Genomic DNA, 14967 nt, shown 5'->3' with positions numbered 1-14967 from the left:
TTGGGTCAGTGGCACTTCGGTTTGTTTTTGGACAATCATTTTCTCCTCCAGGTTAGATGGATGTCATATTGTACTTGTGTCTCCACTTTTCATTGGCTTAATATATGGATCCGACAATGATATTTGCATTGATCTGTTTGTCAGTAGAGAAGGCTACCCTGTAATTTTGTCATATAAAAAAATACATCTGCTAATGTCTCTAATCATATGAAGTGTAGTTGAATTGCATAAAATGTGTTTATAAAAGGCCAACATTTCCTGTGCAGAGAGAGAAGAAATGTAGGCTCTGATATGGCCTAGGTCTACTCCACTGCATTGAACAGTCTTTTCTGCGAACAGTGAACTAATTATATTATTAGCCAAAATTACGACTATCCAATCTAAATCATCACATTAGGAATAGTAGACTATCTTACATCAGTCTGAAAATGTGAGGACGCATGGAATTCTTTATTACAAAGGTGCATTTTTATGGTGAAAATTTGCTTCCTCAAACTTGAAACCCACGTGCCACCTATGTTAGAATAACTGTCCACATTTACTTTTCCTCAGCCAACAAGACGAGCAACGAACAGCAAAATCACTAGCCTATGTCAATCTATTATCCCCCATAGCAGAAAAGTTGACCTATTCTATTGGTCAATTTGTCAGGAAAGAAATATCCTATTCCAAACAGACTCTGGGACCGTTGTGGGATGATAGATCCCACATTCATACAACCAGTAGGACTAGACTACATCCCAATAACTTTAAAAAGCAATGCAACGTTTAGCATAAAATGTAGATCAACTATAATTTCTTCACATTATAAGCGCACCAATGCGTACAAGGCAGTAGGCTACGTGTGAATGTTAGTTCCATAATGCAATTCGCGAGAAAACACAATTTTGAGCGGTTTCATGTGACAGAGATGAAAATATCCCTTAGAAATTAAGAAAGAGGGGAAATCTAAATATGCAACAACTAGCATGGGTTGCAAATATGACTAGGATTGTGTATTTGGCTATTGGACAATGAAAGCAAGTTGATTTGAAAAAGGCTACTGGTTTGAGCAGTATTGACTGGTATTTCAAATCAATTAATAGACAAAAACGCAATGGGATTTTTTGGGGGGGAAAGACGGCTATTACCAGCTAACGGAAACCCTGGCGCACAATGTAACTGATGAGGACCACATCAGAGCTGCCTTTCTGTGACAGTTAGATTACTGAAGGGTGCAGGCTTTTAACATCTACAGCCCCCCTGTCTGTGCCTTCCATACAGGGCTGTGTTTGGGACAGGTGCTGCTGGGTCATTTGCTCTGAGCAGGCAGGCAGGCAGGAGTCATAGTGTCAGTCAGTCACACAGAGTGGCCCTCTGGACTGGCCCTCTGGAACACAGAGGTACTTTAGTCATCCAGTACTCAGCAGTCCCAGTGAGGGGCCAATAAATGTGTCTACATTACGTGAGCAATAGACTAGTTAAGGTTTGCCCCTCGCTCCAAAACATGGATGTGGCAATCGTTATGACACATCACAAATCCATAACCGCTGCTTTAATCTTTTAAAAACAGTTGCTGATTCAGATCCAAGATGAAAAGTTCTCTCCTAAATGGTAAATGGCACAATCAATCATCATCCTCTTTAGAGAGTCTCTCTACTCTATTGTACATGAGTGGACCTCCAGATAGCCCAACTCCAATTGAGCTGTCAGGTCCACTGCTTCATGGGTAAGTGAGCCCGACAGAGGGAGGGTGTTGGGGAGTGAGAGAGTGTGCGTGCATCAGGGCTCACAGCGCTTGGTCACCTCCACTCCCCATGGTGCTGCTGAACTCCTGGTCCTCTCAAGAGGGACCCTGATACTGGGCTCTGAGTCTGGGGCTAGAGACTCACAAAGACTTGCTCACTGTCTACAGGGAGCCGGGCAGCTCAGTATACATTCCAACTAAAATATGCACATTAAAGAGATAGTTTCTCTTACACACACATCCACTCATATGACCCGAGGTGGCCGGCGAGTGTAACACACACCCACAAACTGTGTATATTAGAGGTCGACCGATTAATCGGAATGGCCGATTAATTAGGGGCGATTTCAAGTTTTCATAACAATCGGAAATCGGTATTTATGGACGCCGATTTTGGCTAATTTAAAAAAAAATATTATTTTACACCTTTATTTAACTAGGCAAGTCAGTTAAGAACACATTCTTATTTTCAATGACGGCCTAGGAACGGTGAGTTAACTTCCTTGTTCAGGGGCAGAACGACATATTTTTTACCTTGTCAGCTCAGGGATTCGATCTTGCAACCTTACGGTTAACTAGTCCAACGCTCTAACCACCTGCCTCACGAGGAGCCTGCCTTTTACGCGAATGCAGAAAGAAGCCAAGGTAAGTTGCTAGCTAGCAATAAACTTATCTTATAAAAAACAAATCAATCAATCAATCATAATTACTAGTTATAACTACACATGGTTGATGATATTACTAGTTTATCTAGCGTGTCCTGCGTTGCATGTAATCGATGCGGTGCGCATTCGCGAAAAAGGACTGTCGTTGCTCCAACGTGTACCTAACCATAAACATCAATGCCTTTCTTAAAATCAATACACAAAAGTATATATTTTTAAACCTGCATATTTAGCTAAAAGAAATCCAGGTTAGCAGGCAATATTTACCAGGTGAAATTGTGTCACTTCTCTTGCGTTCATTGCATGCAGAGTCAGGGTATATGCAACAGTTTGGGCCGCCTTGCTCATTGCGAACTAATTTGCCAGAATTTTACGTAATTATGATATAACATTGAAGGTTGTGCAATGTAACAGGAATATTTAGACTGATGGATGCCACCCGTTAGATAAAATACGGAACGGTACCGTATTTCACTGAAAGAATAAATGTTTTGTTTTCAAGATGATAGTTTCCGGATTCGACCATATTAATGACCTAAGGCTCGTATTTCTGTGTGTTATTATGTTATAATTAAGTCTATGATTTGATAGAGCAGTCTGACTGAGCGATGGTGGGCACCAGCAGGCTCGTAAGCATTGATTCAAACAGCACTTTCGTGCGTTTTGCCAGCAGCTCTGCTGTTTATGAATTCAAGCCTATCAACTCCCGAGATTAGGCTGGTGTAACCGATGTGAAATGGCTAGCTAGTTAGCGGGGTGAGCGCTAATAGCGTTTCAAACTTCACTCGCTCTGAGACTTGGAGTAGTTGTTCCCCTTGCTCTGCATGAATAACGCTGCTTCGAGGGTGGCTGTTGTCGATGTGTTCCTGGTTCGAGCCCAGGTAGCGGCGAGGAGAGGGATGGAAGCTATACTGTTACGCTGGCAATACTTAAGTGCCTATAAGAACATCCAATAGTCAAAAGGTATATGAAATACAAATCGTATAGAGAGAAATAGTCCTATAATTCCTATAATAACTACAACCTAAAACTTCTTACCTGGGAATAATGAAGACTCATGTTAAAAGGAACCACCAGCTTTCATATGTTCTCATGTTCTGAGCAAGGAACTTAAACGTTAGCTTTCTTACATGGCACATATTGCACTTTTACTTTCTTCTCCAACACTTTGTTTTTGCATTATTTAAACCAAATTGAACATGTTTAATTATTTATTTGAGGCTAAATTGATTTATTATATTAAGATAAAATAAGTGTTCATTCAGAATTGATGTAATTGTCATTATTACAAATAAATAAATAAATAGAATTGGCCGATTAATCGGTATCGGCTTTTTTTAGTCCTCCAATAATCGGTATCGGCGTTGAAAAATCATAATCGGTCGACCTCTAGTGTATATCACTCGCTTTTAAACTGAGTCAAGAGCAGTTGGACACAAATCCACTGAGGCGTCACAGGACAACACAGAGACAGAGAGAGAGACAGAGACAGAGCCACTACAGGACAACACAGGGAGAGAGAGCTCTAGAGCCACTACAGGACAACACAGGGAGAGAGAGCTCTGGAGCCACTACAGGACAACACAGGGAGAGAGAGCTCTGGAGCCACTACAGGACAACACAGGGAGAGAGAGCTCTGGAGCCACTACAGTACAACGCAGGGAGAGAGAGCTCTAGAGCCACTACAGGACAACACAGGGAGAGAGAGCTCTAGAGCCACTACAGGACAACACAGGGAGAGAGAAAGCTCTAAAGCCACTACAGGACAACACAGGGAGAGAGAGAGCTCTAAAGCCACTACAGGGCAACACAGGGAGAGAGAGCTCTAGAGCCACTACAGGACAATAGAGAGAGAGAGAGCTCTAGAGCAACTACAGGACAACATAGAGAGAGAGACACTACAGGACAACACAGAGAGAGAGAGAGAGAGAGAGAGAGAGAGAGAGAGAGAGAGAGAGAGAGAGAGAGAGAGAGAGAGAGAGAGAGAGAGAGAGAGAGAGAGATCTAGAACCACTATAGGACAGCACAGAGAGAGCTCTAGAGCCACTACAGGACAACAGAGAGAGATAGAGAGAGAGAGAGAGAGAGAGCCACTACAGGACAACATAGAGAGAGAGAGAGAGAGAGAGAGAGAGAGAGAGAGAGAGAGAGAGACACTATAGGACAACACAGAGAGAGAGCTCTGGAGCCACTATAGGACAACACAGAGAGAGAGCTCTAGAGCCACTACAGGACAACACAGAGACAGAGAGAGCTCTAGAGCCACTACAGGACAACACATGGAGAGAGAGAGAGCTCTAAAGCCACTACAGGACAACACAGGGAGAGAGAGCTCTAGAGCCACTACAGGACAATAGAGAGAGAGAGAGCTCTAGAGCAGTTACAGGACAACATAGAGAGAGCCACTACAGGACAACACAGAGAGAGAGAGAGAGAGAGAGAGAGAGAGAGAGAGAGAGAGAGAGACACTATAGGACAACACAGCGAGAGCTCTAGAGCCACTACAGGACAACAGAGAGAGAGAGAGAGAGAGAGCCACTACAGGACAACAGAGAGCTCTAGAGCCACTATAGGACAACACAGAGAGAGAGCTCTAGAGCCACTATAGGACAACACAGGGAGAGAGAGCTCTAGAGCCACTATAGGACAACAGAAAAGCCCATTGTGTTGGTAGAGATAAGCAGAGATTACAGCAGCCAAAGGTTCTGGCCAGAGTAGGTCTGCCGAGGGCTCAGTATTTGGGCCCCGTCCATCCGGCTGGCCCACTCTCTCAGCGCTGAGAGAGCACGACTGGGACTGTCACAGAGATATTACACCTCCTCCTTCGTTTATCTTGGCCTGCATCAACAACAAACCACTGAGAAAACCCCGGGCAGGCCCTTAGCACCCAACATCTCACTGGCCAACAACAAATGTGCTAGAGATGGGCCGTTAAGGACACTGAATTATAAATTGTGTGTGTGTTAAAAGACAGACCGAGCGATAGAGTGAAAGAGAAACTGAAAAGAGAAAGTGCGTGAAAATAATTAACATGGTTGAGTGGGGTGATGAGAATGGAGCCTGAATGATCACAGAGCACAATGAACTGGGCCCCGTTCCCAAACACACCTCTCGCACACACACCATTAAACTTGATAACACTTCAGCCAGGATGAACCACAGCAATTTGCACATCTGGAAGAGGGCTGGCTGGGGATTGCTATGTAAAGAGAGCTGTAACAAAGTCACAGTGTCAGGACACTTCTCAAACAAACTGCAGGACAGAAACATCACAATCTACGAAGGTATTGTTTGATAAACTAAATAAATGCCACTCCTTCAACCTGCATATTGTACATGTAGTTCTAGTGTGAATGGTAGTGTCAGTACTCTGCAGTGTGTGTTAGTGTGATGGCCACTCACTGAGTCTCTTGGCGGCCTGCAGGGCGTCAGGGGCATTGTCAGCCACGTAGAAACGCTGGACAGTCACCCCACTCTCCTGCATCAGCTTCTTGCTCTGGTACTCCTGCAGGTTCAGCCATCGCCTGGAACTCACCCGTGCACACTGCAGACAGAGAGAGATATAATGGTTGACATTTTTTGATAAAGTAACCAAGTATTTCACTGAAGAAGACACTAGATAAACACCCGGGAGCTGAAAGGAATCCAAAATCAGGTAACGCAGCTGTTGATGACGACTTGAATATAATGAAAAATAAAACATGGTTTTCTAGGCCCCTCAAATTTCAGAGTACTACTAGGGACTAACACTAAACAGGCACAGGTTTTCTGTGAGGTGTAGTAGTGGGATTTATTAGGATCCCCAAGTATCTGCCGCCGAAACAGTGGTTTCTCTTCCTGGGGTCCAAACAGGAATCAAAACACAACACATAAAATACGTAATGTACTGTATATAGCACTACATTTACATTACAATCTAGTCATTTAGCATTCAGAGCAACCCACAGCCAGTGAATTCATCTCAAGATAGCCAGCCGAGACAACCACGTATAACACATAAGTACATAATACAATACAAAAAAACAAAAATGTCTGTGTGCATCTTCTGTCGTGGAAAATTGCAAGATTGTTATAATGCTTATATTACATTATAATAGTTGTTACATTCAACATAATAGAGTATTGTGTGTGTGTTCCACTGAGAATGGGCCTCTATGAGATAGCACTGACAGAGGAGATTTACGATGTCTTTGGGTAATAAAGCCTAAAGAGCATTCCAGATAACATGAGCTAATGGTTCTGTTCTATGCCTCATCAGGGAGAGACGGTTCCCTTTTAGAGTGAGGGGGCCAGACACTGGTCTTTACAATGAAAACTGTTGACACAGCAGTAACTGTCTGCTATGTTTTATAGATATCTTTCATACAAATCTTAACCTTTGTGAACTGTTCCTAAGATCTGTCATTCGTCATGTAAGTTGAGAGGGGTGTATCTTGGCTATAAAAGATATTTGTACTTTTCTGTTGGTACTTTTCAATGGTTCATTAGAGATAGCGCATCATTGAAAGTCAAAAAGGGCTATTGCAAAGCTCTTATTAAAAAATATGTAATTTAAGTATAACTCTGACTGGTGGGTAGTTTGTAACTCTCCTCATTTGGTTAAGAAGAAAAATGCCACCACACTTCACAGTCCCCGTCGTGACGTAAGGTGTTCTTTTATCGTTTTTTAAAAATATAGTTTTATTACTAGCTTACCTGGGGTGTTACCTGGGGTGTTACCTGGGGTGTTACCTGGGGTGTTACCTGGGGTGTTACCTGGGGTGTTACCTGGGGTGTTACCTGGGGTGGCAGAGAGTTCCATGTAGTCATGGCTCTATTTAATACTGCACAGTTTCCCAGCCTCTGTTCTGGACCTTGGGACTGTGAAGAGATGTCTTGTGTTGTACCGATGAGTGCCCGTCTGAACTATGTGCCAACTGCTTGAACAGACAGTTCAGTACCTTCAACACCTCGCACAAAGACCAATAGTGATGAGGTCAATCTCTCCTCAACTTGGAGCCAGGTGAGACTGACAGGCATGTTGGTATCCTTGGTGCCAGCCTGAAAATGTCATTCCTCCATGACATGTTTTAAATTAAGCCTACATGCACAAAGATGGCTTTACACTGCACAAGCTGCTGTTTGAACATCTGGTTACGTTCAGGAATGATCAATGCAGCCCAGATGTTTTTCAAGGTTTGACTGACTCTCAGTTAGAGGAATAGCCATACCAGGTGTTTCTGATGAAGTCTTATTTACGTTCAGTTCTCCAGGGTGCCCTCATTCCATTTCCGTCTCTCACTCTTGCCCCCTCTCCGCCTCCGTTTTTCCTTCCCCCCTCCATCCGCCTCTCCCCCATAATGAGACAGGCAGACAGGCCTAGGCTATGTTAAAACTGTTTGCTCAGTCAGCAAATGCAGCAAGGCTGTCAAGCTCCAGCTGTTGACACTATTAAAAAGACATCGGGTTTTAATGTGAGACACTTGTGTTAAGGTTGGACTCCCTCAGTGTTGTCAGGTCGGCCCATTACCCTGAGTGTGTGCATTCACAGTGCAGTCAGTCTGTTTTCCTTAACAATGTGAAAGGCTGCTGCAATTCTTAATTGTGACATTAAAAGGCACGACTGTGTCGAGTCAAGTGTCTTGGTCATGGAGTGTCATTTTGGCTACATTCCTCTGCTGATAGGAGGACTCAGGCAGTCTAGCCTAAAGGCTACTTCTGTATTGCAGGAGTTACATGACAGAGATTCTGCCTCTGGAAAAACAGCAAACCATACTGTTCCTCATCTCCAAGTCTCAAGGTTATTTGTGCAAATTAGAAATCATTTCTCCTTCCTTATTCTGTCCCTGCTTAAGAGCTCGTGTGTGGGCCAGAAGGCGTAATCCTGTACTGATCCACTACAAGACATGCTGATGAATAATGAAGGCCTCCTCAAGTGCAACAAAGTCTGAGGGGCTGATCAAACAAGCCGTATTTCAGACATCCTTTAAAACATGCATTTTGACAAGGAAAGGTTGGCTGAAGGCTGATGCCGATGAGGGGAAGGAGGGGAGGGGTTTCTGCCATCTGACTTAGTGGTGAGAGTGGTATGACAAGGCCAAGCCCAAGCCGTTACTCTCAAAACAGAGCTGCCCGGGAGCTCTCCATCATTCATGAGAAGAGAGAAAGGGGATACGGGCTAAGAGCACTAGGACACTTCGCTGAGCATCCACAACTCATTTGAGTAGAGGAACTCTGACCTGAGCAAGGAAACAAGACCATAAAGAACTTAGCCTACTGTAAGGCTTATTGAAATCAATATGTTAAAATCTACCTTTCTAGTCATCCATTCAATTAGTTATGATTTCAAAGTTGTTTATGAAGAAAGGGGTAGCATATAGGTGCATTCATAGAAGGCACATCATCTGTAGCCCTCTCTGGTCAACGGCATGATTGGTGAATCGTGTTAAGAGTAACCTTAACTTTCTGCAATGGCGTAGTATTGTATTAGCATGCATTGTTCACTGCTACCACCTTCCAGGTAAGGAGCACTGGAGACTTCATTAGGGCAGAAAAGCCGAGCTTCCATAGAAGGTACAGAAGTATGCTGATTGGTCTCCCTCACATCACTGAATAACGAGGGTCATTTGTGGGTCATTTCCTGTGTCTCTGCCTGGAAGGAAGTGAGTTTCACATGTATGCCTACTTTTATTTAATTCAAGGGGGTGTCAGACGTTCTAGTGTGAAACAAGACCACGCGACAGTCCCCATGGCAGTGGCACACTGGCACTATGCCCTATATATATATATATATATATATATATATATATATATATATATATATATATATATATATAAAACTGTATAACAGTTCAATGACAGGGTACCAGACTTTTATACAGCCTCACAAAAGCATTTAATATGAAGTGCTTTTCGCTTATACTGCCTCAACTCAAAACCCTTCTGTTGACCTCAGTTGAGCAGCGCATTTACCCACACTTAAGTTACTGAAAGCCACAAACAGAGCAGAGAGGAGCTGCTCATGAGTCTTCTCAAAAACACAGCAACAACCAGTATTCAGTGTGATGGATTGTTCCTCATCTAGTAGTGCGAGGTGTTGCATGTTATAAAGTGAGTGTGGGAACAGTGTTGTGTGTTAGAGTGAGCTGGTGAGTTGTGTGTGGTGAATATCTGGCCATTGTCCTTGTTTAAAGGTGCCACGTACCTTCTCTCTCATGCCCACTTCACTATGAGGCAAGCAGAAACACGTTGCTTGTCCTTTCCTTATCTATCTAGTGTGAGGTTATCTCTGGGACTCCCTACACAATCACCTTGTAGTCTGAACACTAGCTGTGTGTGTGTGGTTAACATTAGGAAAATGTGCTGGTCAAATGTCCAGCGCCACCATTTTAATTTACCAGACATTTGAGAAATTTGCGTAACTTGATTTTGGTGTCCACCCACAGCGCTAAGAATGGCAAAAATCACATTTAGATTATGGTACTTAATCTTAACAGAACATGCAAGTCGAGGAGTCAACAATGTGCGGTCCTTCTTAACGAATTCTGATGCCCACATTTACTTTTCCGCAGCCAACAAGACATACAGCAAAATCACTAGCCTATGTCAATCTATTATCCCCCAAAGTAGAAAAGTTGACCTATTCCACTGGTCAGCTTGTTGTTCTGTGAGAGAAAGAAATATCCTATTCCAAACAGACTCTGGGACAGTTGTGGGATGATAGATCCCACATTCATACAACCAGTAGGACTAGACTACATCCCAATAACTTTAAAAAGCAACAGATCAGAACATTTAGCTTAAAATGTTGCTAAACGTATTTCTTCCCATTATAAGCGCAGCAATGCGCACAAGGCGCGAATGTTGGTTCCATAATGCAATTAGCGGGAAAACAGTATTGTCAAAAGCCAGCGGTTTCATGTGATGGAGATGAAAATATCCATTAAAAATTTAGAAAGAGGGGAGATCTAATATGCAACAACTATCATGGTTTACTAATATGACTAGGATTGTGCCTTTGACTACTGGACTTAAACAAAATAACTGCTTCCACGGATAGGGTCTGATTTTGGCTAGGCTACTTTGAAGCAAGGTAAGACATACCTCATACTATGTAGTAAAACATTCAGGTTTCCAACAATTAAGTATATGTTTTCAAAATGCATACTGCCTCCAGCTCATTGCAAAGTGGTGTGTGACGCGCTGATGTAGCCTACGTTCCGTTGCCTATGTACTGTATGCAATTTTTACATTTAGTTTACAAAATGTTTGCTGTTTGAGATGATGTAGCAGCAGCTCTTGTGCTGTGACAGATTTTCCGCTCAAAGCCTCTGTATGCTGTGCGCGTGTGATAAATAACGAATATACACACTGTCTAACTTAAAATTATGCAAATGAACCTATAGACCAATAAGCATGACCGGTCAAATGTATTTACATCAATGAATCAAATCAAAGTTTATTTGTCACGTGCGCCAAATACAACAGGTGTAGTGGACCTTACAGTGAAATGCTTACTTACAGGCTCTAACCAATAGTGCAAAAAAGGTATTAGGTGAACTATAGGTAGGTAAAGAAATAAAACAACAGTAAAAAGACAGGCTATATACAGTAGCGAGGCTACATACTGGTTAGTCAGGCTGATTGAGGCAGTATGTACATGTAGATATGATTAAAGTGGCTATGCATATATGATGAACAGAGTAGCAGTAGCGTAAAAGAGAGGTTGGCGGGTGGTAGATGGGACACAATGCAGATAGCCCGGTTAGCCAATGTGCGGGAGCACTGGTTGGTCGGCCCAATTGAGGTAGTATGTACATGAGTGTATAGTTAAAGTGACTATGCATATATGATAAACAGAGAGTAGCAGCAGCGTAAAAAGAGGGGTTGGGGGGGGGGGGGGGGGCACACAATGCAAATAGTCCGGGCAGCCATTTGATTACCTGTTCAGGAGTCTTATGGCTTGGGGGTAAAAACTGTTGAGAAGCCTTTTTGTCCTAGCGGCACTCCGGTACCGCTTGCCATGCGGTAGTAGAGAGAACAGTCTATGACTGGGGTGGCTGGGGTCTTTGACAATTTTTAGGGCCTTCCTCTGACACCGCCTGGTGTAGAGGTCCTGGATGGCAGGCAGCTTAGCCCCAGTGATGTACTGGGCCGTACGCACTACCCTCTGTAGTGCCTTGCGGTCAGAGGCCGAGCAATTGCCGTATGACACACAGGTTAAAAAACATTATTACGCAATGGGATTTTTTTCTTCTCACGGAGAATTGGCCGGTGCCAATTATTTATTGGCTTTTCTAAAAAATAAAAAGGCTAACGGAAACCCTAGTGTGTGTGTGTGTCAGGGCTCTACGCTGACTTTTTTTATTTTATTTTTTATTTTATTTTTTACACGGAGCACACAAAGGTATTTAGGAATAAAATGTTGCACTGTAGAGCCCTGTGTGTGTGTGTGTGTGTGTGTTATATTATAGCAAGTGCACACGCTGAGTGTTATGAAGTCAGCAGAAAGAGCCTACAGTGTTTCGGCCTAATAACACCTGCCTCTTAAAAATAATAACATTGTAAAATGAGAAGTGGTGTTGGGTCTCTGTGGACTCAACAGAAAGGAGACATCTTTAGGATGGAATGGGCTGCTTTTCAGAGCTAACATTGGCTTGAGAGTTCTTCACACAGTGAGTAGATCATTAACAGGCTAGCATGAGTTGGCACAATAAAACCAGTGGAGCTCAATATTAATCTGACAAGTTCTGACAAAGTCTGCTGAGGAGAAAAAAGTTATTTTCTAACTCTTTTTAATTTCTAGCAACTTGAAAAACACCACCTTAAATAAAGCAGCTGTCGTGTACCTGGTGAACAGTTGGAGAGGGGGAGCAGAAAAAACTTCAGAGCGATTAGGGATGACTCCTCTCTGTCACCAAAGAGGGAGAAAAGGGAGGAGAAAAGGAAAGGAAAAGATCCTAAAACAACAGCTGCTGAATGCGAAGTGGGGCTGGCGGTGTCCCTCCAGGCACTGACAGTTACCTTGTGACAAACAGTAGAGGAGTGGGATGCCAACAGCACTTTATCCCCAGTACACTGACTGAGAGACCCACATACCAGTACACCACTGTAATACCAAGGAAGGACTAAAGCCACTTTACCCTGCCACGCTCATAAATAGCCCTTTTATCCCATTGCCTGTTCTCTCAGTCTAAAGGGAGTTATTGATGTGTATTTCTTTCCCCACAATGGAACCACATGCAGGAATGCATGATTAGTCGTGCTGGGAATTGCCAGTGACCTCACAATTCGATATCATCACGATACTTTGGAGCGGATACGATATGTATTATGACTTTCACGATTCTATATGTATTGCGATTCGATACTGCGATTTTATTGCGATGTGATGTTCCAAACGTATTGCTCACCATATGTCTGCTGTAGAGAGACAAGAGAGCATGAGAAAACTAGTTTCGATCAGTCAGGGAAATAAAAGGTCTGAAAACATGTTTGCTCACTTTTTAAAAAGAAGATAGAGAACAAGGCGAAGGGAGAACTAGCGCTAGCTAACGCTACCCACAGTAGCAAAATAAAAAATGTATATTTTTTACTAATTGATACTTGAGGTCAAATATCAATATAATATCATCCAAAAATAATATCACGACATGTAACTATCGATTTTTTCACCAATCACTAATAGGGTTGGGCGGAATGCAGATGATCATACCGTCATAATGTTTCTGTACCATTCCGGGTATATGGTATTACCAAATTTTTTGTTGTTACGGTATCGAAAATCATACCGTCTCTATTTTGAAATATACCATTTATACTGTATACCGGGGTATCACCCAAGCCTAATCACTAATGATGAGTGTTTAATTTGTCACAGGAAATGCTACAGTGTCAACATTTGAAATGTTGAGGCACCAGCATTAACAGTGTTGTTGCAATACCAGTATCGAGATACTACAATACCAGATTTTCCATGGCAAAAAAGAAAACACGAAGTAGACTGAGCTCTATGGTCCTTTAAAAGCTACTTAAGTAAAATATTGTGCTATAGCTTGCAAAATAAAACAAATGTGACTGTTCTTTCCAACATTAGGACTGTTTTCCTCAAGAAATGTAGTCCGCTTCATGTTTTGCTTCCTTTGTTTCCTTAAGTCTTAGTATCGAAATACTGGTATTGTGACAACACAGCGAAAGGATTCCCTTTCATTCTATTTAATTTCCTGTTTGACTTTGGCAGTAAAATGCTGCCAAATCAAGGTTAGGTCACTGTCAAGTCAAAGTTAGGTCACTGCCAAGTCAAAGTTAGGTCACTGCCAAGTCAAAGTTAGGTCACTGCCAAGTCAAAGTTAAGTCAATGCCAAGTCATGTGTAGGCTAAATCATGTATGGTGGTGGTAGTAGGGCAGTGAGTCGTGCTTGTGTTGCAGGCCTGCCCCGGGAGAGAGAGAAGTGAATGGACGATTTACTTGCAGGAGGCTGCCCTCCCCAGAGACACTCGCTCTACAGTAATTATCTTCATCAGTGCTCGAGACAACCTACCAGGCGCTATTAAATACCAGCAGCCTGTGCAGACTCATATACAAACTGACACACAGTCCTATATACTGCTATTTATCAGGCAAAGGCAAGTCATACTTAGGGCCAAAAACACATCCACACAAACATACCCAACCTCTACCCACTGAAGCAGAGTATGAGAAAATGGGAGAGAGAGAGGGAGAGATAGTTGGATAGAGAGATAGGAGAGAGAAACGGGAGAAGGAGGGAGAGAGATGGTAAGAGATAGGTGGATATATATATAGAAAGAAGGAGAGAGAGTGAGAGATGGTAAGAGAGAGAATCAGGAGCGAGAGAGAGAGAAACAGGAGAGAGAGAAACAGGAGAGGAAAAAAGGGTGCTAGGGGAGAAGGGCCATGTCCGAATAGCCATACTAGCATCCTAAATAGTAGGCAGTTTGAGTATGCGAAGTATACTTTAAATGCCCAGATGTCATACTAATTTTGATTTTGAGCTAATCAATTAGATATGGGGAATGTGCTATCGAAATTAATGAATAGCGGGGAAACAATGCAATCACGCGTGACACATTCTCAGTATGCAAACATGTTATGTTTAATGCTATGGGACATTTCGAAAAACAAGTACGGTTTAAAGGACGTTTTCAGCTCTTCATCTAGTAGAATTCAATGCACACATTTCTACAATGCATTGGAAGAAACTAGGCTACTTAATTGGGAAGATGCAAAAGCTTCTGCAGTGGTGGCGAATGTAGGCTAAGTAGTTTTTGTTGTGCTTAAAGTATTGCATCGTAGGCTACATCTTTGAAAAGAGAAGTCTTTTTTTTTACTCGGTGGATTTCAGTTTTTTCACTGAAAAGTGTTTATTGGGAAGGGCGGATACCTAGTGAATTGTACAACTGAATGCATTCAGCTGAAATGTGTCTTCCGCATTTCACCCAACCCTTCTGAAACAGAGCGGTGCGGGGGGGGGCTGCCATAATCGACATCCACGTCTTCGGCGCCCAGGGAACTGTAGGTTAACTACCTTGCTCATTGTTCTCTTGGCCTTCGGCAGAGCTTTTAAACTAAATCACCAT

General features: G+C 42.7%; 1 protein-coding gene across 1 annotated transcript in view; it reads right to left on the bottom strand.

The window, feature by feature from the left end:
- The window catches only part of suclg2 (succinate-CoA ligase GDP-forming subunit beta), a 159531-nt gene that overhangs the window by 113934 nt on the left and 30630 nt on the right, over positions 1-14967 (bottom strand). Inside the window, exon 2 of the mRNA XM_071372269.1 lies at positions 5794-5935. Coding sequence (XP_071228370.1) covers positions 5794-5935 — 142 coding nt within the window. The remainder of the gene's footprint in view (positions 1-5793; positions 5936-14967) is intronic.

This window comes from Salvelinus alpinus, chromosome 2, assembly GCF_045679555.1.
Source record: "Salvelinus alpinus chromosome 2, SLU_Salpinus.1, whole genome shotgun sequence".
NCBI classification, from domain to species: domain Eukaryota; kingdom Metazoa; phylum Chordata; class Actinopteri; order Salmoniformes; family Salmonidae; genus Salvelinus; species Salvelinus alpinus.
Note: the sequence above shows the minus strand (reverse complement) of the source record. Positions and strands in the feature narration are given on the sequence as shown.